The sequence below is a fragment of the Arachis hypogaea genome, chromosome 13, assembly GCF_003086295.3.
Source record: "Arachis hypogaea cultivar Tifrunner chromosome 13, arahy.Tifrunner.gnm2.J5K5, whole genome shotgun sequence".
NCBI classification, from domain to species: domain Eukaryota; kingdom Viridiplantae; phylum Streptophyta; class Magnoliopsida; order Fabales; family Fabaceae; genus Arachis; species Arachis hypogaea.
This window is the reverse complement of record NC_092048.1, coordinates 9,730,957-9,747,564: the sequence shown is the minus strand read 5'-3', so window position 1 is coordinate 9,747,564 and position 16,608 is coordinate 9,730,957. Positions and strand designations below refer to the sequence as shown.

The 16,608-nt window shown below is 35.3% G+C and overlaps 1 protein-coding gene across 6 annotated transcripts; it reads left to right on the top strand.

The window, feature by feature from the left end:
- The first annotated feature begins 3,543 nt into the window (after positions 1–3,543).
- Positions 3,544–15,142, top strand: LOC112737084 (uncharacterized). Of its 6 annotated transcripts, none has more exons than XM_025786829.3 (25): positions 3,544–4,447; positions 5,576–6,189; positions 6,287–6,411; positions 6,522–6,616; positions 6,713–6,979; positions 7,476–7,563; positions 7,942–7,993; positions 9,111–9,176; positions 9,976–10,130; positions 10,642–10,712; positions 10,807–11,001; positions 11,131–11,169; positions 11,397–11,504; positions 11,838–11,927; positions 12,059–12,134; positions 12,364–12,460; positions 12,543–12,612; positions 12,723–12,899; positions 12,981–13,103; positions 13,219–13,302; positions 13,424–13,608; positions 13,898–14,036; positions 14,149–14,214; positions 14,304–14,375; positions 14,503–15,142. In XM_025786829.3, exons 2-25 carry the CDS (start codon positions 5,609–5,611, stop codon positions 14,608–14,610), a joined length of 3,129 nt encoding a protein of 1,042 aa, XP_025642614.1. In that variant the 5' UTR covers positions 3,544–4,447; positions 5,576–5,608; the 3' UTR covers positions 14,611–15,142. The 6 variants fall into 6 exon arrangements, with proteins under 6 accessions (XP_025642614.1, XP_025642618.1, XP_072067258.1 ...); XM_025786831.3 differs by having other exon boundaries at positions 4,243–4,447; positions 5,581–6,189; XM_025786830.3 differs by having other exon boundaries at positions 4,245–4,447; positions 5,561–6,189.
- The last annotated feature ends 1,466 nt before the right edge of the window (positions 15,143–16,608 follow it).

The window sequence follows — 16,608 nt, the reverse complement described above, 5'->3', positions numbered from 1 at the left end:
TGTGCCTGCATGTTTTTTTTTTTTTTTTTTTGTTGGTATTATTACAACCTATTAATCAGTATAAATCGCATTTCTTATTTCATACTAATTAATACCGGTTAAAAAAAGCTTTAGCATTACCCACTATAATCATCTCTGAAAAAAGTACGATGATTGAAAAACTCTACATGATGCGAAAGCCTTCGTCTACGTGTGCTGAAAAAAGTGATGATGTAACGTTGACGAAGGAGCATTAAAAGTATAAAAATAAATAATTATTAAATATTTAAAATTTATCGCAAAAAATAAATTAAGCAAAAATTAGAAGCTAAATGATATATACTATAGAATTTACCTAATAATAATAGGCATCTTAATTTGTGTGATATATTTACCGAGTTCGTTTGGATTCCAATGACAACAAATGTTGGAGTTTCTGATGACGTGAACTTTAATGGAGAGGAGGAAAATGAAAGGATAATTCAGTTTGAGGATGAGGATATACGAGAAGGGCTGGAAAAGTGCACAAAAAACTTAGTGGGAAGACTATTCTCAGTCGGCATTTTAGTATTGGGATGCTGGAAGCCACTTTATATGCAATATGGAGACAGTCAGAAAATTTCAAGGTTTTAGATCAAGGGAAAAACCTATTCGAATTTTTTTTGGCAAGGAGATTGACCTAATTAGAATTGAGAAAGGGAAACCTTGACTTTTCAAGAATTATATCTTGAACCTGAAATGATGGAGTGAGGATATTCAAATAGTAGATGCAGAATTTACCCACACCCTAATATAGATTCAACTTTGGGGATTACCAGAGCAATGCAAAACCAAGGGACTAGGTAGGAGAGTCGAAGAGACGATGGGAAGGGTTTTGGAGGCTGATTTGTTTAATATCAAAAGGAAGGAAGAGAGGCTGCTGAAAGTTAAAGTACTGTTAGACATATCAAAGTCTCTGCGCAGAATTCTAAAAATTGCAAGGAGAAATCAGAAGGTTATTGAGGTTCAACCAAAGTACGAAATAATTGGTAATTTCTACCATTATTGTGGCTTTCTTGGACATGAAAACAAAGAAGAAATGCGGGCAGTGGTTATGGGCAGAGTGGGTTGGGAGAAAAATCGAAGAGCAGAAGGAGAATCAACATCCCAATAGATTCTCAGCAGAGGAGGGAAGGAATACAGCAAGTAAGAAGCTAACCCCAGTCAACTTAATTCGGGTCTTTGTAAGTTTATCGGTGAATGAGAGCAATACACAAAAGCCCGAAGAAGAGAAGGAATTTCAAAGCAACCAGAAAGAAAATTTGGTAGAAGAGGAAATAGAGGAGGAAGTAGCTGAAAGTGATAGAGTCTTGGAGGCAGGGAGAAAGGAGACAAATTTTCAGCGGATCTCGGATAATACAAATAATTCATAAAGCCTCTCTAATTCTGGTTCTATGGAGAGGTTGAAAGGAAGAGATACGAGGAAGAAGATATAAGTGACTATCTCCTACAAATCTTTTCTACTTATCTAAAAAGAAGATCTCAATAACTTTTCTATCAAAAGAGAGAAACTAATTTACTATCAAAGGTGAACCTATTTAAAAAGTAGTTATTGACTCTACTTCTACACTTATAAATATTCTGATAGGTATTCTTCGAATTTTAAAAGGGTTAAGTATTTTTTTCGTCCCTAACATCTTGAGTTAAAATCAAAATCGTCTCCGACCTCTTTTCGTTATTAATATCATCCTCCATGTTCAAAAACATTTTAAAATCATCATTTTCCTAATTCTTGGACCAAAATACCCTTCATCATCATCATCCTCCTCCTCACCTTCCTCACCCCACCACCTCCACTGCCACCAACATTGCCAGCGAGAAGAAGAAGAGGAAGAAGAAGGCTTCGCCGGCGAAAAACGACGCAGCAACAGTAGTGGCAACCCGCAACCCCTCCCTCGTTTGCATCGCTTCTCTCTCTTTCTTCTCAGATGAACCAGCGGCGGCAGCACCTCTTTCGCATCGCTTCTCTCTCTTTCTCTCTCTCTCTCTCTCTCTCTCTGATGAACCAGCAACCCAGCGGCAGCAGCAACCCGTCCCTCCCTCTCTTCGCATCGCTTCTCTCTCTCTCTCTCTCTTCTCCGATGAACCAGCGGCGGCAGCGCCTCCTTCGCATCGCTTCTCTCTCTCTCTCTCTCTCTCTCTCTCTCTCTCTCTTCTCCGATAAACCAGCGGCAGCAGCGACGACCCTGCAGCATCAACGGCGGCCCTACAGCAGCAACCCATCTCTCCTTTCTTTGCATCGCTTTTCTCTCTTTCTCTTATCTGATGAACCAGCGGCAACAACGGTGATCCAACGATGACCTTGTAGCGGCAATGGCAACCCAATGGCAGCGGCAACCCAACGGCAGCCCCTCCCTTTGTTATGGTGGCAGTGGATATCGTGCAGGTGGTGGGAGTGAGGAAGGTGAGGAGAAGGATGATGGTGATGAAGGGTATTTTAGTCCAAAATTTTGAAAAAGAATTATTTTAAAACGTTTTTAAACATTGAGGATGATTTTAATAACAAAAAAAGGTTGGGGACGATTTTGATTTTGACCCAAGACGTTAAGGACAAAAAAAGTACTTAACCCAATTTTAAAATTACTGAAAATCTGTCTAAAACCCTTGCTAACTTAAGCATCCGAGTCTCTTGCAGGTACCACACGCCATCTTTGCTTACAACGAATTTGGACAACTTCATCTCACCGGAGAAGACGTCGGACACAATTTCAAAAAGAGTCTGAACTCTACGTTCAAGTTCAAACTAGAGTTTCAGGTAATTTGTGGAACACTAATGATTGACAATTAGTATAATTGTGTATTAAATACCGATTTTTATATAATTATAAAGAATATAGTTTTCTAAAATAAATTGAGGAGAAAAATGTTCATACCCTGACTCAAATTATAAAGCCAGGCCTAATAAAGACACACGTCCCACTTCAAAAGATAGACTCTACTGGATACCCGACCTCTTTGAGAGGTTGGACACGACGAAAGGGACCGACTTGTATTTATCTAAATAAGTAATTGTCTCCCTAAATCTCTCATACTATCTCTATCTCATCTAAAAGATAAGATCTCAACAAACTCCTAAGATATAAGATAAGATAGAACTACCGTCACTATGGAGGTCATCAAACTCTACTATAAATACACTAGTACCTGAGGTATAACTCATGTTCTACTCTAAAAAAACCTGCCTATATCTATTGCTAACTTAAGTATCGAGTCTCTTGCAGGTATCACCCTCACCTCCTCACGAAAAACTCTTACAGGTGGCACCTTGATACCAACAAGTCGGACGCTTGACACCCAAAGGAATCTGGACATCACGTTCAAGCCCAAATCACCGTTTTAGGTAACTCTCGGAACAAAAAATATATACATATTAGTACCAGAATGTGTCATATTATTATTTTTTGTTGCTAAAATATCACTTGTTGTAGAATAATATAATGACAAATATGTATCAAAAACTCATACATACCCATGCAACTATATGGATTTGTATATATTTATTTATTTTTCGGTCAGCGCCCTCTCGGGCAAAAATGACAGAACCCACACCAGAAACCCGACCCACCCAAAGACCCGGACCCAACTGAGCTACCCCGACACCTGAATCCTGATCCGGCTACCCCTTTCCATAGCGCTTTGCCAGCTTTCCAGACCTAGGTATAAGTCGCCACCGCGTCACCAACAGCGGTTTCTGTGATACTCAGACCGACGGCGCCGCTTCTCAAGCCTTCCCAACTGCTGAGCAAGGTGGGCAACCTCTCCTATGAAGATCCATGTGGTTCTAATCCTGCTTCAAAGTCTGAGGGCGACGGTCGAACTTCAAGGCGTAAGCCCGGTTGCAATTCCGGAGAAGAACAGAATCTTGATGTCCCTTGTTGCTGCCCATGCTGCTTGATCCGATGTCGACTCTCGTTCCTTCCTCCCCGGCGAATCAACGCCGGCAAGGCCCTCACCGTCAACACCCCTTCATTATTTTTTTAGTTCAAGAGGAAAAAAAAAGATAAATTGGACCAAAGACCTTTTGGGCTACATGTATGGATTAGGATTTAGAATGGGTTTAATTTGGGCCTGATCTGGGCCTAGACTAACTGAGGACATACTAAACTAAAAGAAACCTAGTACACCAAAAAAAAAAAAAGAAGAAACCTACGGCACACGGATGGAGGCAACACTTGCAGTTAGCCACTTAGGCTTTAAACACTGCGATGAGCCGATGATGTTTAATTGCCTAATTGGGAATTTTTTGTTTTCTTTTATTTTCTTTTCTTGTGTGCACTAAATATCGTCATAACACAACATCGCAGAGGCGCTATCTCCTCTCCAGAACGCTCGTCTCTCACTTTCTTCGCTCTCTCTCTCTCTCTCTCTCTCTCGTATGGGCAAACTCTGAGCTCGCTTGCCACGAAATTAATACACAATAAAGAAGAAGGTATGCTTCTTTATTCTTCCCTAATGAATTAATGCTATCATAGAGCTTTTAATTCCGCCACTGTTTGAGTTAAATAGAGCCGTAAAGGTAGGAAAATTGGAATCCTTTACTTGTTTATTCCTTTTGAGCGTTTTTGTTTGCTGAAGTAGGGGATCTTATGTTATGTTTTGATTTTTTATTTGTTAATTGAAAGTTGAAATACTTGCCTGATTTGCTTTCTATACGCATGTGCTGATATAATTGCAAGAATGTAATTGGATCTTATGGAAAATCAAATCTACATAGCTTTTGGTGCACTTTGTCATGTCAATTCCTGTTCCTCACTCCAATCCTTCTTTTGTCTTGATTGTTTGCTTCTAGGGCGCTTATTTTGATTTTGATTTTGAATATTTCTGCGTATAAGTTTGCTTCCTGTTCATTCAGCATGTATATACACTTCATACTGGAAATGCCTGATTACCTAGAGTTTGATTTTGGTTTGTTGATTCGAAATTTGGTATTTGGCCTTGCATTGAATGGCAATGTTTTGTTTCTGATTAAACTATCATTTTAGAGATAACAAGCATCTAAATATGACAACTGTGTAACTGAAGGTATTCTCAATTATTTAGGAATACGAATCATGAATTGTATTACCTTGGCGGGAACCATAATAGACGTGAATTTATCATTAAAGATAAATTTCACATGTTAAACAATGATGTGAGCGCTAAAAACTAAAACAATGATGAGTTAAACTGTGCCTAGCTAAGAAATTTTCCTGAACTACATTTACCCGAGTATTTTCTTATTTTTTGTATTACCTTATTAGTATGGCAATATCTTGACTTCAATGTGTGCCACAGTCTTTTGAGAAGATGATTACCTTTCAATGTGAGCCAAAACATTTTACAATAACATTAGTGATAGAGTAATTATTAAACACAAAACTTAACTGAATATTAGTCACTTTGGTGCCATTATTTATGCTGAAGCTCAACTGTTGAAAATTTTTAGCTTCACAGAAATCCGTTTGATGTGTGGATTTCATACCCACGTTTAATTGCAGTTTCATCATCTCAACTTCTAGATAATGAACATTTGGTCTGATAACAATGCACTATCTAACTGAAGGTAACTGTGCTGCAGAATAGTAGGAGTTGGGGGAAGACAATAATCTCAATGTACTTGAGGAGAATACAGTGTAGGGACCGGAGATGGGCTTTCGTATTGCAGCCATCAAAATACTCTTTTAGTCCAAGATTCTCAGATCATGCAAACTTGCAATCTTTTTCCTCCAAGACCACTGTGAGAGCATATGCTTCTCATGGTAGTTTCTTGAGAAGACATCTTTTAGGTTCAGATTCATATAGCTTTGCTTCATATAGAAATAATTGTATTGGTCTGGACAAAAGGACTAGTTTATGTATAAGTACTCAGTTACGTGCATATAGTTCTGAAAGTGATGGAAGAAATGCAAGTGAGGATAAGCATGTGCACGTTAAAGATGGAGCTAACATTGATAAAGGGAAAAATCAGAAAGAGAAGTTTGACAAAGATGTCAAGTATTGCAATGAGCATGCACGACTTGGCGAGCAGGATCAAGCGGAATGGCTTCATAATGAGAAACTTGGAATAGAAAGTAAGAAGAAAGAATCACCATTTTTGACAAGAAGGGATAAGTTCAGAAATGAGTTTCTAAGAAGAATTGTTCCTTGGGAGAAAATAAACATTTCATGGGACACATTTCCTTATCATGTCAAGTAATTATGTTTACTTCTCTTCGGTCTTTTTCCTTATTATTAATTTTTGTTATCTTTAAGTTAATTGTGGATTTAAGTTGCACTTTTCCATCCATAGTGAGCACACCAAGAATCTACTGGTGGAATGTACTGCTTCACATTTGAGACATAATTCATTCGCTTCATCTTTTGGTGTTCGTCTCACATCTTCAAGTGGGAGGATATTGCTTCAGAGTGTTCCTGGTGTGCCATTTTTATTCCATTTTGAATGTGATTTTTGTAATATTTATGCAAGGGAAGCCTTTTCTAGTTCTTGTCTTTAGAGTCGTGAATATTTATGTTGTTATTTTCAGGCACTGAACTCTATCGTGAGAGGCTAGTTAAAGCTCTTGCACATGATTTACAAGTTCCATTATTAGTTCTTGATAGTAGCATCCTTGCTCCTTATGTAAGCTCTTCAATAAGCTAGAACTGATAACTTTAGAAATTTCTTAGTGTCAGTGTTTGAAAGCAAACAAGTTATCTACTTTGAATTATTTTGCAGGACATTGATGATGAATTATCATCAGACTATGAGTCTGAAGATGATAATGCAGACTCCGGGGCAGAGGGCTCTTTGGAGTCAGAGAATGAGGATGATAATGATGCTGGCAATGAAGAAGAGTGGACTAGCAGTAATGAAGTGAAGTCAGATGCAAGTGAAAATGAAAATGATAATGATGATGCAATAGCATCGGCTGAGGCTGCTCTTAAGAAGGTTAAAGCAGCTGTTCAGAAACTTGTTCCTTACAACATTGAAGAATTTGAAAAGGTGTATATAAAGTGAAGTGTTTATAATTAAGGGGCGGTATCCTTTGCCTAGAGCAAAATCTAACAAAATGAATGTTTAAAATGCGATATTGATGCTAGAGTTAATATGTGTCTATTTTCAAGTTACTTAAAACACACTGCTGGTTCAATTTTACTCAATCTGCATGAATAGACTTTTTACTTATTGTTGTTCTTTATGAAAAGAGCAAAGGATGTTTTAATTTTTGTAACAAATTATAGGAAATCCATGGGGCATTAAAATGAATTGATGGTGATATCTGTGCAAAGGCAATTTATTTTATTGTAATCTGTTACACTTACTCAAGTAGGATTGTAGGAATATTGGGGGGGGGGGGGGGGTTTATTTTTTTCAATTCCGTGAGGATAATATGGTCTAAATGAAAGTAAATGTTTCGATAATATTTCAGAATTATTGGCTTATTTAGTTACAACAGACTGTTTAATTTCTCACCCCCTGTCCCCAAATCTGCTTGCAGATATCATCTGGAGAATCTGAGAGTTCTGAGTCATCTAGGTCTAATGAAGCCAATTCTTCTGGTAAATCTGGGTGCCAGATAAGAAAAGGTATCATACACATAAGCTGGAACTTATATCATACATATGAACTTGCAAAATGTGATTTTCAACCATGTCTATTCAAGATATTCAGCAACTGAAACTTTTAACATACATATGAACTTGCTGAATGTGACCTCCCGCTTCCCCTCCGTCACCCTCTAGGATCTGGTGCAATATAGGAAGCTGGTAGAGAAGTTTGATGATCTTACTATGACTTGATATGATATTATCCCCCTAAATTCTATTTCAGTTTGTTGCATTTAATTAATGGATGAATATACGTAGTTGTTGCAACGTTAATGATTGACCTTCAAAGCTGTCCACTTTCACATGTATATATTAGCATTCATGTAATTTCTAAATTACTGGTTTGTTACGTTTCAGGTGACCGAGTGAAGTACATTGGACCATCTACTCGAGCTACAATTGATGATAGGTAATGAAATAATTCCTTATTCCCCTTCTAATCTGGAAGATGCTTACTTCTTGAACTGTTGTTTCCCCCAATATTGTATTTATGTGTTGAATGTTCTCTATTTATTGAAGAAAGCATGACCTATATATATCTTTTGATTTGGCTCAGTTGCACTTGAATGTGCCTATTTGTAGTAAGGTGGGGCTAGGCAAATATGGTTTATTTCATTAGCCAATTGGATACAATTTTTTTCAGTGAATGTATTGCAGAAATAGTAACAATGGTTGTGGTGATATCATCACAAGGTGTGTGTGTCATAGTGCTTCTTATGCTTATGGCTATTGTCATGCAACATGTGAGGTTACAATAATGGTGATTGTCAAAGAGCTAGTGTGATACTGTTGAAGGAGACAGAGGATAAACTTATCTATATTGAATTGCAAATTTAAGGTCTTATATTTTATTAGATGAAAATCCTTGCGTATTAAGTGTAAGATGCAAATCCCTGACAAGTTTTTCCTATAGTTAAGAGGACCAAAGTGAAGTTTGGCAGATGATAACCTAGGAAAATTATCAATCACTTCTATTTCTCCTTATCATCTAATATGTGGTTTGTTTTCTTTGCATTTGATGTCTTTATCGTTGTCCATGTATGTGGTTGAATTGTATATGCTAATATTTGATGAATTAATACTGCTTTCTTATCCAAACAGTGTTTATTTTTTTCCCCTGTAATTTCTAGGATTATCCACTTAAAGGTGTTTGATATGGTGCTTTGGATATTGTGTAAAAGTCAAGTACTTTAAACCACAAACATTTGGAGTTTGCATGATATTACTCAGTGAATAGTTTTTTTATATCATTAACTTTAGTACTTAATTATGAAGGCTTTTGTCTCCCATTATTTTTCCCCCTAAAACAAATTGGAACCTTCATTCTGAACCTTGAGGAAGATGTAATATAACTTGGGGGAAAGGTACAAGGAGAAATAATGAACGGGTTTTCCAATATTTTGAGTATTGGACTTGAGGTTTGGTTCTAGGAGAGCAGCCTCTAGTTCCTTGTAAAACCATTATATACACATCCCGGGTGGACTTTTAGCACTTGCTTGACATTGGCATATATAATTTTATCACAGGATCAGATTGGGGAAGATACTGACATCTGATGGGTCAACTAGTGCTTATACTGTTATACATGGCAGGTGGGTCGGTAAGTCATCCTAATGTGTCAAAACCAAGCTTCTAAACACCTCACACCTTTTTGGCATTTTTTTTTGAAACTGTTCATTAAATAGAGTCCATTGTTCTGCCAACTTCTCAGCTAATCAAAATTATACACACACCTATGTAATTTGTTACAAAAATGGGCTTGTATTTAATTTGGGGCTTGACCTTACCTGTGCCTCAACCCAGGAAAGCACACTGCCTAAGCTAAATCTTGTGGCGTTATGGAGAAAGGGCCTGTGGTTGTTAGTTGTTACTGTTGTTTGGGTACGTAGTGCACTTGGTCAGGGTTAGGTAGTTAGACAAGGATTTCAGATTGAATAATTTGCCTGCTTCTGTGTGCACTTATGTTTCATGACCTTTTAACTTTAAGGGGTTTCTTAGTTTGACATTTATATTTCTTCTTTTCCATATTTTTGTTCCGTTATTCGATTCTTGATTGTCTGATCCTTTTACATTTGTATTCTTTTATTCATAAATTTTGGTATTGTATGTTTCTTGGCTGGAACGCCGAAATTTCTTGTATTCATGTATTTTGTATTGTCCTTTAGGCAATTGTTGATTTTTGTATCTGATACAAATATGAGGATTTCTACTATTCTTAGTGTTATCTTGTGACATGCTTAATGTTTATGACTTTATTTTTGTATGTTGGCTTGTAATTTGTTATTTTGATAGATGTTTGTATCTTGCAAATGAGAACTATTTGTTGCAGAATACTCATATAGATTTCAGGTCATGCAGTTTGCACCTTTAATCAATTAGGATACTTTGCAGGCCTTTAACCACTGGTCAGAGAGGAGAGGTATATGAAGTAAGCGGAGATCAAGTTGCTGTCATAATGGATATTAATGAAGATCGTGGCAATGAGGGTGGGGCAGAGAATCTTAGTAGTGACCATCATACAAAACCACCGATTCGTTGGCTACATGGTATATTCTATATTTTTCTTATTCAGAATTATCCTATATATTTTGTGTTCACTATTCAATTGTCTGTAGGAGATATTGGTAACATTCTTATTTATTTATATTTTTTCAAAGAATTAAACTAGTCAGAATTACTGTCACTCAATATATAAAATATGGACATATGGAATTAATCTCCCTTACAAGGAATTGACGTTTGACATTTTTTCCCAAATGGCCTATTTTCTATTCTTGGGAATAGTTCTTTTTAGCCTTGCAGAAGACTAGCATATGTGTTTTCATCAAGGCATCAAGTTATTTTGATTATTGACAAATAGAAAATTAGATATTACTAAGGATTTAATAATAAATTTATTTTATGCGCTTGAAACCCCCCCCCCCCCCCCAACCCACATCCACCCACCAAAATCCCCTGCCATCCCTTGCCCTGTTCCCTTTTAGTTTTAAGATGAGTTTGGCTTATAATTCTTTCGATTACAAACAAACTGATTTTTTTTTTTTAATTTGCAAATAGTTAAGGACATTGAGAATGATCTTGATGCTCAAGCACTAGATTGCTATATAGCACTGGAGGCTTTATGTGAGGTATGTTGTTCTGGTATTCTTCAATATTTTGAACTTCCGTAATAAGGTAGCCACTCTTTTTATTGATGGTTAAGCTTGACTGCTGCTTTTTCAGGTTTTGCATTCGAAACAACCGCTCATTGTCTACTTTCCAGATGGTTCACAGTGGTTGCATAAATCAGTTCCTAAGTCAAACCGTAATGAGTTTTTTAACAAGGTTGAAGAGCTGTTTGACCGGTTATCTGGCCCCGTTGTGTTGATCTGTGGGCAAAACAAAGTTCAATCAGGATCAAAGGAGAAAGAACAATTTGTAAGCTTTAATTGTTTAATCATGAAGTAGTATCTTCTAAATATTTTTTATGATTAATGCATTTTTCATTTTGCAAATGGTAACATTTTAATTGTTTACTTTCTTCTTATTGATATGCATTTTTGACAGACAATGATACTTCCAAACTTTGGACGAGTTGCTAAGCTGGTAATGCTTGCTATCTACAAATTTATACATTCCTTAAAATATCATATGGCCATTTTGGTTAGATACATGAGAGCTTTTTTTGTGTGGCTATTTATATCCTACTATTTTAGAAGCTACTGATATTTTATTTATATTTTTATGGCCAAATCTATGGTACCCAAGTGGCCAAGTTGCACTTGTAATCACTTGGCTCTTTTATATGGTCTGATTATTGCATCTACCTGCAGCCTCTTTCTCTGAAGCGTTTGACTGAGGGATTCAGAGGTGCAAAGAGATCAGAAGATGATGAAATTCACAAGCTCTTTTCTAATGTTTTGTGCGTACACCCACCTAAGGTAATTGTTTTCTCTTTACTGGCTTATGATCTTCCTTGAAGACTTTAAGTTCCTATGATTCAATGCAAAAGTAAATTTATATGTCAATATTGATGAGCATTTCTGTTGTGGACTCTTTTTTTACCCAAGCATTAGAGTGATATATTTTTCTCAACACATTACATGGGCAGTCTTGTAATTTTCCTCGAAATTCAAGATGAAAAGATGTTATATTAGGTTGGCTCTTGATTGACTCTATGCCAAGTAAACTGTTTTTAGCAAGGATTACAGAAGTATCTATTATTTTCTTTTTATTTTCATTATGCTTACATTTGCAAATTTGTGTATCTGCAGGATGAAAATGTGCTGGTAACATTTAAGAAACAACTTGAAGAAGACAGGAAAATTGTCGTTTCAAGAAGTAATTTGAATGAATTAAGGAAGGTAAACCTTTGATCTATGAATTTTGTTGCTACCTTGATGATTCATGATACACTTAAATCATGCCATGTATGTTGCTCGAGATTTTTCACCGTCCCCAATCGGGCATTTATAGTTGGACTTTTATCTTGTAGGTTCTCGAAGAACATCAGCTGTCATGTGTGGATCTATTGCATGTAAACACTGATGGTGTTATTTTGACAAAGCAAAGTAAGAAGCTGCAGTTAGTGAATAGTGAAGTCATTTCCTTTATTCCCTTGTATACACATGCATGCGCTCTATTCCTAATTGTTCATTTGCATTTATTCTCCATTCTCTTTTAGATTGATATGACTTTAGTCTTGCTGAATATAATGCTTGCTTTTTGTTTTTGAAATGGAGAAGATGTTGATTAATAACTTACGTAATGGTTTTCTTGTCATATTATCTTTGTTCTCAGAAGCTGAAAAAGTTATTGGGTGGTCGAAAAACCATTACTTATCTTCATGTCTGCTCCCTTCTGTGAAAGGAGAACGGTTGTGCATCCCTCGTGAAAGGTTTAACTACAAATCCTATCATTTTATATGTTTTACTGTTTATTTTGAAGCTAATTTGTATTTTTTTTCCCTTTATGTGAAGTCTTGAGATTGCAATCTCAAGGTTGAAGGGCCAGGAAAATATATCACAGAAGCCTTCCCAAAACCTTAAGGTGTGGTTTATTTTACTCATAGTACATATAAGAAAGAATTTTAAATTCAAAAGTTTTAAGTTTTTTATTTTTTTTTAATCTAATATTGATTTCTATCTTGCAAATTACAGAACCTTGCGAAGGATGAGTTTGAGAGCAATTTCATTTCAGCTGTGGTACCCCCTGGTGAAATTGGGGTGAAGTTTGATGATATAGGTGCTCTTGAAAACGTGAAGAAGGCACTTAATGAACTTGTTATTCTTCCGATGAGAAGACCAGAACTCTTCTCTCGTGGTAACTTGTTGCGGGTAAATGATTGTCGATTTTTGTATGCATTATGACTTTGTCCTTTAAATTTTATTGTTTTTAATTGGAGGAAAACTTCTCAGCCTTGCAAAGGAATATTACTTTTTGGTCCTCCTGGAACTGGAAAAACACTTCTGGCCAAAGCACTTGCAACTGAAGCTGGTGCAAATTTTATTAGCATAACTGGTTCAACTCTTACTTCAAAGGTGATTTTGATGCTAGTCTTCTTAATTTGATAAACCCTTAACAACTAAAACTTCAATATTTTTTTTCTATTTCTTCTCGGTTGTCCAAGATCTCACATATTTTTTCTTGATACAGTGGTTTGGAGATGCAGAAAAACTAACAAAAGCTCTTTTCTCCTTTGCTAGCAAGCTTTCTCCTGTCATTATATTTGTTGATGAAGTGAGTGTTTGTCATTAATAAAATCTTGTTCTTGCGTGTTATGCTAGTATTAAAAAATGGTCATAGAAATCATCAAGGATTTAGCTATAAATATCTTAATACTATGCAATTTGATTTTTAGGTTGACAGTTTGCTTGGTGCTCGTGGTGGTGCTTTTGAGCATGAAGCCACTAGGAGGATGAGGAATGAGTTCATGGCAGCTTGGGATGGATTGAGATCAAAAGAAAATCAAAGAATCCTCATTCTTGGTGCAACAAACCGGCCATTTGACCTTGACGATGCTGTCATTCGTCGCTTACCAAGAAGGTAATCACTAAGGCCTTAAGAAAGTTATAAGCATGGGTTGAATTATGATCGTCTGATGTTGAGTTGAATTTTATGATGGGCTGAAATAAAAATTTGGAGGCTGGGGCTGGGGTGTCCTTTTTTGTTTTTCTTAAAGGGAAACCTTATATATTCATATAACACTTTCTTCAATTTCTTGTCCATTGTCAGTGTAGAACTTTATTTTAAAAATACGAAGGTGGTTTGTGATAAGGTCCTGAAAGTAAAACAATTTGGCTAATTAAGCTGTGTTTGCATTGCATTTGCTTAGGATATATGTTGATTTACCTGATGCCGAAAATCGAATGAAGATTTTGAGAATATTTCTTGCACAAGAGAATTTGGATCCTAATTTTGAGTATGACAAACTTGCTAACTTGACTGAAGGATACTCTGGCAGTGATTTGAAGGTAAATTTTGTTAAGTTTCTGTTGATTTTCTTTAATGAAATTAAAATGAAACATTTCATGGGTAAACTTGACATGTCATGTCTATATGATGCTTCTTCCTTATGTTTGGCAGAACCTTTGTGTTGCTGCAGCATACAGACCTGTTCAAGAGCTCATAGAGGAAGAAAACATTGCACAGGTATTATCAAGTGTTTTTCAGAACACATTTGATTTTCAGAATAGTTTCTAACAGATAGTTAACACGGTGTTATGTGTTGCATTGTACAGGGAGGGACTAATAGTACAACTACAGTATTAAGGCCTCTTAATTTGGATGATTTTATTCAGTCAAAATCCAAGGTATTTGATAATTCAGTTGTTAATTATTTATTTTTAGCACAGCAATTTGATCCATGTAGCCTACCATCTAGTGGAATAAGACTTTGATGCTGTTATTGTTTACATGCGATGTTAAATGTGTGTATAGGTGGGTCCGTCGGTGGCATACGATGCAACAAGTATGAATGAGCTGAGGAAGTGGAATGAAATGTATGGTGAAGGTGGTAGTAGGACTAAAGCATCATTCGGATTTTGAAACGAGCATGGTTTCTATGACTAATTCATGAGGCTCATGTTCCATAGCAACCTGAGAATATACCAAAGGTGGCAAGAAAGAGTACTGAATGCAGCGTACATTGTACGTTATAACTTATTCAACGGCCTCTGCATTCCAAATAATTCGGTACCCTCATTTCATATAATTTTTGAATACAAGAAGAGTTTTCCACCTGCACAAATTACTGATACAATATGATTCCGTCTTGGAGGCTTTGTTTCGAGGTCGAACCCACCCATAATCTATTTTGAGCCATTGGAAGAGTTTCTCAGAGTTTAATGTATGTAATGAAATTTAGGTAGTTTCTAATCTGGTCTTAGGAGATATTCAAATCATATGTATGATAGGGGAGATTTTCCCAATTAATTTTTTGTTATTTTCATTGGCCGTGTTTAATAATTCAATGTCATTTTAAGTGTTGTAATGGAAATAATTATGATTTCTAACTGGGGTATTATTTCAACCAAGAATTTAGTTGCAGAGAAAGTTCAGGGGCTTGTTACAAAGCAAATACAATGTGTTTTCTTCTGCCAAAATATTACACGGATATGATAAGTATCAAATCTAATACTATGCATTGCCTAAGATGAATGCATATTAATTTTAATCGTTCAAATGTTGATTTTAATGCCAATAATTTAGAGAAATCGAAACCAATGGATTAAGTGAATAGTTTCTAAACATATTTGATATTTGATTCTTAGGTCTTAACTATACATTTTAAGCTATTTAGTTTAGAATTCTAATATTCACTAAAATATTTTTAACTATGAAAATTGAAAATTGAAAATTGATACAAAATATTAAGAAATCATTAAAGTGATTTTACAATTTAAGTCAAATATTTTAATATTCTTTAGAAAATATTTTTTAGATTTAGATTTTTGTGGCAACATTTGAATAATTATTTAGAAAAATTCAGAATAAAATTTGATTTCTAAATTTTTTCATTTTTCAAATAAATGTGGTCATTCATGGTTTTATCACTTGATAAAAAATTACCAAATTTTAAGGATGAAAGGATCATTTTCTAATAATAATTCCAAAAATTTGTATCAAAATTTTATCTCTAAAGTCATTTTCTAAAATATATTTTCAATATCTATTTTTTTAATTGTGTTTTTAAATCTTTTAGAGACTTATTTGTTATTATCATTTTTTAAAATTTATTTTGTCATTGATGCAAATTTTTAGATACTATTTTAATAGTTTACTCTAAGGCTTTGTTTGGATGTAAAAAAGAAAATGGAAGGAAAGAAAATAAGAGGAAAGAAAATGAGAGGAAAGAAAATAGAAGAAAAAATAGAGTGATTTGTATGGTGTTTGGATGAAGAGAAAATTGATGGAAAGAAAATAGAAAGAAAAATTTCTTTTGTTTGGATGGAAAGAAAAGTGAAAAGAAAGAAAATCATAATAGTATAAAATTACATTAATATCCTTATCTATATTATATATAAGTTATAATTTATTAATAATAAAGGGTAAATATGTAATTTTATTTATGTTTGCAACATTTCTCTTCATTTTCATCTCATCCTTGAGATGAAAATATTTTAGTGGGTCCCACAAATTTTTTTCTTTCCACTCTATTTTCTCCTCTCATCCAAACAACAAAAAACTTACTTTTCCATCCATTTTCTCTCCTTTCATTTTCTTTCCCTCCAAATTCTCTTGATCCAAACAATGTGTAAAAAAATGTTTGAAACTGGAGAGAAAGGCCCAATGATATTAAAGGACAAGAGATAGAAACGCATGAAAAAGAATGTATGATTGGTATAATTTCCGAGGTGCAGCAGATCATATTCAAGTGAGATTTAAACTTTGTAACGACTTTTTTTTCATAGTATAATCCGAAACATGCCTGCTGGCAGTCTAGCACAACTTTAGCAGCAAATAAACTATTTGTTCACGCTAATTGATGGCGAAGGTTTTAGCCAAGAAGTCACCGCTTGGAAAACCAATTCAATACAATATATG

Excerpts from the sequence above, each read along its gene's own strand:
- LOC112737084 (XM_025786829.3), top strand. The coding sequence starts at position 5,609 with ATGTACTTGAGGAGAATACAGTGTAGGGACCGGAGATGGGCTTTCGTA. Across the intron at positions 7,994-9,110 it reads CGAGCTACAATTGATGATAG|GATCAGATTGGGGAAGATAC; the intron begins GTAATGAAATAA and ends ATTTTATCACAG. Across the intron at positions 11,505-11,837 it reads TGTGCGTACACCCACCTAAG|GATGAAAATGTGCTGGTAAC; the intron begins GTAATTGTTTTC and ends GTGTATCTGCAG.